Here is a 12020-nt window from a genome sequence, read left to right on the forward strand (position 1 = left end):
ACTGATGGTGTGACCTTTTGACCTACAAAGTTGTAACTCTTTCCTTTTCCTCCTCCCTCCACCCTGCTGGCTCCTGCTCCTCCTCTACCCCCCTCTCTCCTCCTCTGTGAAAGGCTAAGCGTCGGTGCCTTGCCTCCGAGCCTTCCACCATCTTCATGCTGTCTCAGACCTCCAGCAGAATCAGTTTCTAACCCCCGTCCTCCATGAGGTGATCCTCTGCCTTTCCTCTTCCTGTTCCATTGTCGCCCTTTTCCTGCATCTCCTTCCGGCTTCCTTTGTACGCTGTCAAGCCCGTGCTTTTTTTCTTTTCCAACTGCGTCGCTTTAAAATGTCTTCCCAAACACAGGATGTTTGCTTTTGTATCCACAGCATGGCAGATATATGACAAGGTTTGAGAGGGCCCTGGCCTCCCACAGTTCAGACTCATTACTAGATGGAATAGCTCTCACAGAAACCTAAAAGGTTACCCACACGGTAAAGCTTCAAGTTGGTGGAGTGATTTTTATTTATGTATTTTTTTTATTTCCTTTTTGCCAGGGTGTGATGCTTTACTCACATAAATCTGGGATTTCAAATTGTCATCAAACGCAATCCATCAGGAAATGTGAAACACTCATATCTCTTGAACTTTTTCACGTTAGAACAAACTTTTCTGCCAGGGTTGTCAAACTCATTTACAATTTGGGCAATTTGTTATTAGAGCCTATTAAAAAATTAAACTATTAAAAAATTATTAAATAGCAGTGAGTTCTTAAAATTAATATTGAACATCTTTTCACATTCATGTAATTTAGCAAAATATTTGAAGCACACTTGAAGGTACAGAGGGCCACATTAATGGCTACGGCGGGCTAGATTTGGTCCCCGGACCTTCATTTTGACCCCTGTGCTTCAATGTACTTTGGATAATTATGCAGTGTTCACATTAAATCACAATAAAACACAATTGTATACAGTGAAAGGTGAAAAAGTTCAAAAGTTATGAAGACTTGTCAAGCGTTTGATTTCTCATATGAGGGTTTGGCGCCATCTGGTGGCGGGTTTATATGGCTGCAGAAACAGAAGTGCGTTTATTCAGATTGCAGTGTCTTGCATGCTCAGTGGTCGGATTTGCATTTGCATGATTTATTTTTCTGAAATTTTTTGGTTTGCTTTGCTAACCCATGTGAAGGTGACATTACGGTGGTACAGCTTTCCCCATTAGATTCAGCTAATTTGCATATTTAGTTGTATTTTATGAAGCTTCAAGAAATGTTTGTTACAGCCATGTCACCTTCACCTGCTCTCTTAAAACTATTTGCAGCACTCCGAATGTTTTCATCTTATCTTTGTTCTTTCATTCCTCACACAGAGCGCCGATAAGCTCTACAAGGGCCAGCTGTCAGAGTTCACGCCCCTGGCGGCTCTCCACCCTCCGCCCAGGGCCGGTGACCACCAGCGAGGCTCTGGAACCCAAAGGAACCCTCAAAGGTCTGACACCCCAAACAAGAAAGTCATGTTCACACGCTGGCAAAGAGCGCCAGACTACCGCACCTTCACCCCCTTGCTCCGATTTACTGACGGCTCCCGACTCTCGAGGCCGGGGAACGCCTCCAGTGGGGCCGGGCCAGAGACCTCAGTCTAATTTATTTTGTTTTTGTGGGGTGTTTTGTTTTTTGTTTTTTTTTATAAATACGTTTTCAAATAAAAAGGAGCTGAACTGAGCAAAAAAGGGTTTGTCTTTAACCTCCCAGAGCCTCTGAGCTGGAGGCGGACATGTTGCCACGTTGGGACTCGGTGGATTTAAGTCGCAACCCTCAAAACAAAGAGACTCGAGAACTGTGATTTCACTCTAAAATATGTGCACTGGCCCTTTAACAGTATCTGCCTTCAGTGGCAGCTAAAGTGTACTTCATCTGTTATTTCTTTGAACTGTTTTTACACATTGAGTGGGATTATCATCATTATTATTATTATAGTGACTCATCTCATTCTGTCATCTTCAGCTGCTTCATCTCTTCCTCTCTCCTCTCTGCCCCGACCTGCCTCTCTCTAGGAATAACTGCTGTTGGCTGTGTGCAAACATGTTATCCAGAAACTCTCCGTAGGGCTCTGCGCGCAGATCCTACTGCACTGTAAGGAGGCGTGTAGCAGAGAAGGAAAGCCTGAACGCCAGAGAATCAGTCGGTCCTTGTTTGGGAAAGTCTCTGACGCACAAACAAAAGAAAAACAAAGACCGACTTTGACTCCATTTTCAGGCTTTCCTGCTACCTGTAGGTAGTGCTGTCTGGGCTAGATGTGTCGTAAAGCTAGACGGTCTTATGTTCAGAGCTTCAGGTTGTATAAACGCTCCTTATTTAGCTGTTAGAGATCAGAGATGCACCAATCAGATCCAGATTTCTGGTTTTCATTGAGATCTGACCTGTAGATTCCAGAGTTTTCATTTTAAATGAAACTGTTACAAGATTATGCCCATTTTTATGGATCAAAGTACATCTCTTTGGCCTTTTTATGATCTATTTAAACTAATAAAAAGTAAATTGAGGTACAAGATTTTGCTTAATGTGTGAACAGTAGCTGATTCAGAAAGATTGTTGCATCTCTAGTAGAAATGGTTCAGTGTTGCCTTGTTTGTTTGCTTATCAAAGCATCTAAAAATAATTCCTAAATCAAAGAAACTCAAAGTGCCCCAAAGTCTTAATGCCTTTACTAAAAACTTTCTTCTGAAGTAGGTACCCCATCAGATTGCCAAAAAAAGTTTGATAACAGCTTCAGTGATAATAAAACAAACCTAATGTCAATTTAATAATGCCTTGACGGTTTAGAAACCTTTTATTATCCATTTCAGGCACCAAAAGATGATTCACAATAAGAACAGGGAAATTTATCATTCACACTATATGAAAACTTTGGCCTTAACTAAGAACTCCAAAGTATCACTGTATTTACAACAAGAACAAAATGACCTAAATACATTTATTTAAAAATAAAATGCAATAATTATTCCTACTGCTGCTTATTATAGTTATAATTATATGTAGACAGACTCAACCAAAACATTTAATTTTATTAGTTTCCAGTTGCTTGTTGCACAAAAGATATTTTTTTATTATGTGGTTTAAGTTGGAGTTGATTTTTAGATGGCTGGTTATTCTAGGTTTCTTCTCGGGTAGCTAGCCTGCAGTCTGCTGCTGAACAGACAGGGTGCTGCCAGCTTGTTAGATCACCAAAATCCCCTTCATAGAGGATCTTTGTAGCAGAGTGCTTACTACATCCCGTTATTGTGTCGCCTCACACCCATCTGAGTTATTAACTCGGTCAAGAAGGTCATTTTTGGTCAAGAAAATGGCCTTCTAGATGCTGCCATTACAGATGTGAGGTCACATTTCATATTTGGACATGCTTCCTGTTCTCAAAAGGCTTTTCTTTTTTTCAGAATAGTGCATTTTAAAATGACTTTTCTGCTTTGAAAACTAATAAAATGACTGAGAAGCATTTTAAAAAAATCATTTTTAGGTGTTTTTGCTCTGAATATGATTTGAGTTTATTACTAATTCAAGTTTTAAAAAAAAGGCCACACAAACCTAAAAAAAACAGAGAATAAAGTTAAAAATGAAACGAATCCCCAAACTCCTAAAGTCAGATTAAAGTCTGCTGTTTTTTTTTTTTTCAAAAGCCATAAAATAATGTTACAATTCTCCTCTCTCTTTGTAGCTGTGTCTCTCTTTTTCTCTTCTTCTGTGCTGGTGAAATGCTGTGGAAGGTTTCCCACCTCTGCTACATCCATCTGTCTTATCGTCATCATCATCACCATCCACTGTCCTGCTCCTCCTTTGCCACATTCCTCCATTGATTCATCTCTCCAGCCATCATGAGACAGAGCAGAGATGCTGTTTTGATGACTTGATTAGGACCTCGATGAACCAAAGCCTTGTTGCTGCTACAGTAGAGATACTTTTAGCTGCTTTACGTTAGGTGCCTTGTGCTAGTTTATGAAATAAATGATTGTTTAAATGCTTTACGGTGCATTAATGCGTGTTGTTGGAGCATTTAGATGGTACAACGGCTCTGCAAAGCATGGCTGCATAGAAGCAAACATGGGGAAATAAGTTGAAAAGTGAGTTTAAGTTGATACTAAGTCGGCGACCAAATTAGCTATGACTTCCACCAAAACAATACGACTACTTAGTATCTGTTTCTGTGTTATTTATATGCCTGCCTCTGAGACGTTTGTATTACTTTTAGTTCTGTAAAGGACATTTTTGTAAAACATGGATTGTACCTGGTGTCTTGGTTTCCTGCTTTAACTCTTAGAATTAAAGCAAATGCTGGATTTTTACAACTAGAATTCAGTTTTTGCTTTCAAACACTTCAAATCCAAAATGAAATCAACGAACATCCAAATTCAGAAATAAAAAAATCAGCTCTACCAGCTAAAGACTTAATATTTTGACACAAATCTTTACTGTTCTTCTATAATTCCTGACGTCTTTATCTTTTTTGTATTTCAGATATATGCAGTAAACAAACGTAGATTGACATATAAAATGTGTGAAAAGCTGCATAGTAAATCCCATCTTTTATTTCGGTAACATATTCTTATATAGGAAATTTCAGCAATCCCACAAAATTCCCAGTGCCTTTGGGGGAAAAAAAACAAAAACAAAAAAAAACATGGTCCACATTATAATGCTTCCTCCACCTTTTTGGAGTGTCGTCTGACCAAAGCACGATTCCAGTTAAATTCCCAGTGGAGTTTAACAAATTCCACATTTGATTGTGATGGTAGAAAAGAAAAAAGATAGTTTTTCTACTGCTTTGACCATAGATGTAACAAAGGTTAGAGGCAAGTAGCTGTTTCCTGATTTCCTTGTCTTTCCTATTTTGAAGAGTGACCAATAGAAACGGGCCTCTATGTAGAGTCATATTTATTTCCCAGGGAAACAGGAAGCCATCAAAGTCAGAAAAATTGCTTTGTTAGTTAAAATTACCAGTGATGGTTCTTAAGCATTTCTTTTTTGTTGGGATTTTTTTTTTGTTTGTTTTTTTGCCACTCCTTTCTGAATAAATGTAAAAGAAAATTTTAAAAAAAAATTTCCGACTGCTTTCAACACGAGATCATGTTACTGGAATAAGAGATTGATGTAAGGTGAAGCTTTTTTTTTTTTTTAGCACATTTCTACCACGAGAGCTAATAAATGTGGAGGATATTACAAAGAAAACAAGTTAAAAAAAAATTGCCTCTCATCATCTTAATGTCATGTCAGAGCTAAAAGTAAAAGTCAACCTTAAGAGCTGGGATGAAGTTACCAGAGCTGGATAGAGGATTTTTAAAATAATTGATCTCTTAAATTTCCCCCTAAATCAGACAAAATATTGGAACTTAAAAACAGCAAACCTGAAAACTGCAATATTACTTTTTACTCTTTAGAGACCATATTTTACGTGTCTTATATGTAGCCGCGTCATTCAGACTCCCAAATTTGTTGCTACCAAACATCAATGCACCAACGTGTTTATCTGTGTGCGTAGCTTCGAATGTAAACGACCCGTTTCTGTGGCGTCAGCCGACGTTCAGACGCAACCCGGCGCCCATTAGCATCAAATGAGGAATGACACTTTGCTGTAGAAGCGTTTAAAGCCATGAGTCGTGGGTTGTATCTGTCTCCGTTGTCGCGTTGGCGCGAGACTTTCTAAACCGGCGACCTCCAGACAGAATGCTACCGTTTCTGTTTTGCAATGCATCATTGTAAAGAAATCTGTACGTCTCACTAACTAATGGTATCGCCTAACTGCTGTACGCTCAGATACAGTAAAGACAAAAACAAAAATAAATATACGTGTAGTTTATGCTAACTGTTGTACAGTTTTGGGGTGTTTTTGTATACAGTTTTTAAGAGTATTATCAAAATTTTATTGTGGATTTTTTTTTTTTGCCAATTTTTCTTTAGCTTTCAATGGCACACGATTGTACATTTGCTCTAAAATAAAAGCCACAAGTGGATGTATGGGGGAAAAACAATTGTTTTGTGTTTTCTTTTTTTTTTCTTAAGACACATTTATGTATCAAAATTAGCAATCAGTTCAATTGTTGTTTTTTTTATTTCAAGTATTTACTCCTGTTCATTTTAAGTATTGCTTAAAACTGGTTCTGGAGTGACTTTTCACAAGAATGTTCACATTGCAGCCAGTTTCCTGGACAGACGGTGACTATGGTCCATTTCCTGTGAATCGCCACCAAACTCTTGCTTCACAAATCTCTTAGAAGCTGCAACCACATCCATATCACTCCAGTACCACTTTTTACAACACCTTTTCCTTCCACTAAATTTTAAATACTTATTTTGTCTTCTGTAAGAATCAACTTTTTCTGAGAAACTTTGTTTTCTTGACCATTTGAGACATAAATGTTTAAAATATGCCACTCTGTGTGTCTAAATGCCTTCACTGGTCCCAGAGTGGCTATTCAAAGTAATCGTCATAACTCTACTTCTTCGGTGGAATTACAGAAATAAATTCACTTAAGACTTTATTCTAATTTATTGACCTGTGTGGCAATGGATTTTCTTATTGGTGCAGTTTTTTCAAAAGCCACAAGGGAGCAGTATAGTATTTTTTACACGTGTTTAAAGCTACAAAGCAATCTTGAAAGTTTTAAAAGATGTTCAGATACAGTCTGAAGGTTGAACTGAACTGTTTGCTCACGTTGCTGCAAACTTGAACCAGTTTTTCTTGAAATGTTACATGAAGCTGAGAGGGAGAGAAAGAGAGAGGGGGGGAAAAAAAGATGAAAATGTATTTTACAGATTTTCCCTAAAGTTGCTGCAGGGCTGCTGTCTGCTCCATCCGAGGACGTCAACAAGATTAGGATGAAGGATTTGGATCGATTGGTTTCCCGTCATCCTTTTCACATCCCATCTGCGCTGATCTCCACGTCTTCTCCTCCACAGCTGGCAGCAGATGAGACCTGCGAGTGCGTCTGACAAGGATGGGAGAAATATCTAGGGCAAGACTGTCAGAGGTGAAATCTGGGCAACGGTTATAAAAAAAAAAAAAAACAAAAACCAAAAAAGATGCACAGAAGGGAAGCAGATAGAGGGAAAACTGGCAGAGCATTTCCATCTTGTGCGTTTGAGCGGGATTTTCATCAAAAGTTGAAGCGCATGCAGTGACTCACCCAGTCATTTGCGAAACGAGAGCAGAACGACCGAAGTCTTTCTTTTTTTACGGCCTGTTTTGTCGAATCTAAAAACCACTTTAAACTTCAAATATAAATAATGCAGTGTGTCTACCTTGCAATTTGTTTTTAGGCTGCATTACTTAGAACACACTCTAGAATATATAGGCGTGTGGGTGGCGTAATTGAAGGTGTAACCAAGTTCTTTCCAAGCTCTTCATCACCTCTTTAGAATCACCTTGAGCTGCTTGGGGACGGATAGCTGGAAGCGCATTGGTGTGTTCTCCTGGTTGAAGTATGTTTAGCAGATTCACGCAATTAAACGCCGACTGGCAGTGATGTGCAAACGCAAGGTGCTACAAGCATCTTCAGCAACAGGTGATTTGTTAAAAATACAAGATTTCTATAGATTGTAATCCCATTAGACTGCCAGGCACCTAGAGAAAGTCGTGTTTGACTGTGAAATAAGGGTTAAGGGAAAAAGTTTAGCTTCTCCCGGATTATGATTACACGCTCTCTTTCTGAAAGTTAAACTAAGTAGCTGACTTAAATTAGCACAAAGGGCGGCAATCACCGGAGAAAGAGAAAGCTGTCTAAAAGTAACAAAAATCCTCCTACTTGTGTAGTAAATTAACAAGACTTAGAGGTTTAGCAATCATTTTAATCCTCCTTTATAAAGGATTGCAGAATTTTTTTAGGTTTTGATAAATTCATACAAAAGATTTGTCTAAAACATGAATTACTTTTAATGTTTCTTCTTTGCCCCGGTTAAGAAAAAGTTTTAGAAAAAAAAAATTAATTTTATATATATATATTTAATGGCTTCTCGTCTTTATCTTTTTATGCTTTAATATTTATTTTGCATCTGCCATGACCTAATGTAGCATTTTCTCTAAATGTTTTAAGTGCTGAGAGCTGTGCAAATGACAAACATTTGCAGCTCAAGCCACTTGGCCAAGAAAACATTTTTTTCCTGACAAAAAGTAAATGTGCAACATGAAGCATTTGCAATGGTGTGAAAAAATGTGTGTCCCACTTCACATTTCTTCAGATTTGTTCTTTTTGTGATGCTCAAATGTTTCAGATCATTAAATACAACAAAAATAAGCTTTTTAGTCACCATAATCTAACATAATTTGCCTGAAAAGTGCAGTTCTGTTGGCCGTTACGCTAACATTAGCAACATTAAATGTACAACGGTGCATACCCCAAGTAAGGAGTTGTGCAGTCTGCCACAATCAACTTCTGTGGATGCAAGTCTAACACTCAAACCAGACTTAAGTCATTAGACCCTGACCTCTACCCACCACCCACAGTTTGATCCTGTGGTTATAATGTCACACTTGTCTCTTTTCACAGCATTAAATGGAGGGTGGCAATGGGGGCATTCACACGTGAAATCTATGAATTAGCTGTGAAATTGCTGTTATTTGCTGCTGATTGTTTAGATCTCGGGTTTTTTAGGGCCACTCCTGCGGCCGCACAACAAAGGGACTTTCTCATTAGTGCGGCCTCGCTTTTAAAGGGAAACGGTTTCAGACACGCACACCCCAACAAGAACGATTTATACATTCAGTCTGTGCGTGATGTCGTTTGACTAAATAAAGTAATCAGATTTTTATTTACCTCTCTTTTCATTTTCTCATCTTCCTTTCTTACGTTTCCCATCACCTTCTGCCTCTGTTTTCTATAAGTGAGGGAAATTGTGCAGAAACTTAATTCCATTTGTCCTCTTGTCTTGTCATGTTTTTTTTGTCAAACTCGTCAATGTCCTGACACACAATGGAGTCAAATACAATACAATACAACACAGAACAATCTCAGTGCTCCGGTTGGCAGAAGAGTGAGGGTGGTGTAGGCGTCTTGGTGAGTACGCACGAACAATGTTATACCCAAATGCATTTTATTCTCTAGGTCACTGCTGAATTTCAACTAAATATGACACAAAAAAAATGAACAAAAACACACGAGAAAATATTATTTTTGCATCTTAACTTTTACATATTTGTATAATAAAATAACATTTATGGTATGTACTGCTTTGTATTTGGCTACCATAATAAACTAACAAATCAAATTACGTATCTTGCAATTCATTTGGTTATTTAATACCAACTGGTAAATATTTTGTTTTAGATTTATATTGTTTTTATTTTAGTTGAATTTTAACAGTATGAAAAGAGTGAAACAGCGCCCCTCTGGGCTGTAATGTGTGCTTCGTGTTATTCTGCGGGTGTGGCAGAGGAAGGAATTGCAGCGTCACGGAAAAGACGCCAGGTGAAATTTGACTCTAATTAAAAACTAACGTTTTACACAGAAACTGGACATCGACGCGGCGCTTTTAGGACATTTTTTTGAAGTGAAATATAAGGCTAGTAAAAACAATAAAATACAACTGATAATGAAGAAAAGCAATTGAGTTACGGTTTGGAAAACGTTTTGTTTTTCTTTTTGTCAACAGGAGCGCCGTTGAAGACCAAAACTGGGAGCAATTCATGGAGAAAAGATGGGAGAAGTTTTGTCAGTAAGGTCTCCGTCACAGTAAACATCAACTGTGAGTCATATTTATAAGCATTCTTTAATGAAGTTTTCCTCAATGTCTCGCTGGAGTTGCCAGTTTGCATTTGTACTGTGGAGGTTTGTTGTAAATGTGTTGGGTTTTGTATTCTTTTGACTCATCTATTAGATTTGTAGTTTTCTTTAGGAGACATTTGGTTACTTGTTCCAAAAAGGAAAAAAAAAAAAAAAAAAAGTTTTCTCAACCTGGCAAAATCAAGAGAACTCAGAAAATCCCCTAAAAGCTTTCCCACTGTAGCATATGTCGCACAGCATTATGGGAACAGCGACAAGTGTTTTACGGATTTTAATGAGTATGCCTGCAGCCGAAGTAGGCGTTTCCAAAAGAAGTGCCACACCTGGTTGGTACAGATGATCAATCAGGTGTGGCACCGATTGTCATGGAAGTCATGGTAACATTATGGGAATTATAACTTCCAGAAAAATAAGTAACAACGTCTTTTGATTTCGTTGTCCTGTCAAAGGTGCGCTTGATTTGTTGACCTGGACCGTCGCAGATTCTAACAACCTGTTGATATTTGCTGTCGCATCACATCAGTGAACACATAAATATCCAGCTCAGCAACTTTACGTCAAAATTAACTTAGCATAATTTATAAGGAACGTTTTTCAAAATAAAAGCACTTCCTATTAAGTCATTAAACTCCCTCACCGCTAACATTAACTAGTGTTAATTTTTCTTTTGAGTGTAAATGTAGTTATATTTTTAAAGTGTTAAATAATATACCTTTAATTTTCAAAAATAAATCACAACAGTGAGCTATTGTTTAAATGTTGAATGGTGTTTTCTGACATTTTTTTTTAAACTTGATAGATTTGATAGACTTGCATTCACCTGGTGTGAGAATCTTATTTTAGACATTGAAGACTTCAGTTGGATCACATTTTAGATTGTTAGATGTGATTTAAGTGAGCTAAGCTGCTGCTTGTTGATGGTGATGCTGCTTATGTTACCTGTGCAGCTACAGGTCTCATATGAAAATGGAAATTGTTGCTTTGGTGGTGCAGATATCTTTACTTTTAGCTAAACATGGTCTGTTGCTTTGTGTGAACTTGTTTAGTTTGGGGTTATATTGATTCGATCTGACCTGGTTGTCTGTACCAAGACATAAGCCGATTTAATAAATTTCCATTAGACGACTTCACCTGTTTGGAAATATTTCAAGGGCAGTCATGGTGTAGAAATGAAACGTGTGCAGCTGAAAACCACACTAATTAAGTAAGAGGGTATAATATAGCTGTGTATCAATATTGCTATTGTAGATAATACATTTAATAGTCAATATGTTGTTCTGCTTTTCTAAAAGCAGCTGGATCTTCTCAGACATTTTTGCTTAAAGGTTTTTTCTGTAAAAACTTTGAAACTTACTCCAGGTTATTATACAAGGAGAATCTCAGGTCTAGCTTTCATCGGTATGAGTTGTATCCAGTTCGGCCTTTGTGCTTTAAAGAGCCCAGAATTGCATTGAGAAGAGAGGTTAAAGCTTGTTTCACATCGGCGGGGGCTAAATATGGGACACCTCTCACTGTCTCCACGAACAACTGCAGAAGCAAACTAATCTGATTAGCACGCATCCCCCTCTTCAATGCTGAGTACCATCCAAGCGCCCGCGGCAAGAAACTCAACATTTTCTGCCGTTTTCGGCGACCAGCTCATCACGTTTTCTCTAAATCCCAGATGTTTCGAAACAGTTTATACCCGATTTCTGTTATTTCAGTCCTTCTGTCCTTCATCCGGATCCGATTCCCTCTCTCCATTCCTGACCCCGTCTGCTTCCAGGGTTTATTTTCTCGCATTCGGTCCTCCTTTATGCGCTTCACCTTTTTTCCTGCAGACCTTTATGCTGATTGATTTTTATGCCTCTCCTTATCGAGCGAAGCAGCCATTGTCAATAAATATTGCCTGTCCTCCGTCTCTGCTCAGACACACACCCAGCAGGAGAGCGAGGAAATTCAGTTTTCCTCCTTTTCAAACTTCAGACTGAGTCCGCATGGTTTCTTTGGATTATTGACCTCGTATGCCAGTCCTTACTTATTATTTGGGAAAACATGCAGTTGTGATATTATTGTTCATGATTATTGCAATAACACTTGAGAAAAACTTCATTCTCTTTCTGTAAAGATCTTCAAAATTATACATTTAATTACACCTCTAGTGAATTATTAAAGCTTGTTTTCTTGATAGGATGCAATATTTGGTTTTGTTATGCTGAGAAGAACTAGTAATTATATATGAATTTCTGTCATATTCTAACTTTCACTCTTTTTTAGTTGAGAAACATAAGTA

At 38.0% G+C, this 12020-nt stretch overlaps 1 protein-coding gene across 9 annotated transcripts in view; it reads left to right on the top strand.

Annotated features, from left to right (window-relative positions):
- The window catches only part of atp11a (ATPase phospholipid transporting 11A), a 38535-nt gene extending 34755 nt beyond the window's left edge, over window positions 1-3780 (top strand). For 2 of the 9 annotated variants that reach the window (XM_016678140.1, XM_007565349.2), the window contains 2 exons: window positions 114-208; window positions 1352-1437. In XM_016678140.1, coding sequence (XP_016533626.1) covers window positions 114-191 — 78 coding nt within the window. In that variant the 3' untranslated portion in view covers window positions 192-208; window positions 1352-1437. Of the gene's footprint in view, window positions 1-113; window positions 209-369; window positions 475-1351; window positions 3541-3693 lie in introns of those variants that run through there. The other 7 variants (XM_016678135.1, XM_007565346.2, XM_016678138.1 and 4 more) reach the window with 6 other exon arrangements.
- Window positions 3781-12020: the final 8240 nt, after the last annotated feature.

The sequence above is a fragment of the Poecilia formosa genome, unplaced genomic scaffold, assembly GCF_000485575.1.
Source record: "Poecilia formosa unplaced genomic scaffold, Poecilia_formosa-5.1.2 Scaffold174, whole genome shotgun sequence".
Lineage (NCBI taxonomy): Eukaryota > Metazoa > Chordata > Actinopteri > Cyprinodontiformes > Poeciliidae > Poecilia > Poecilia formosa.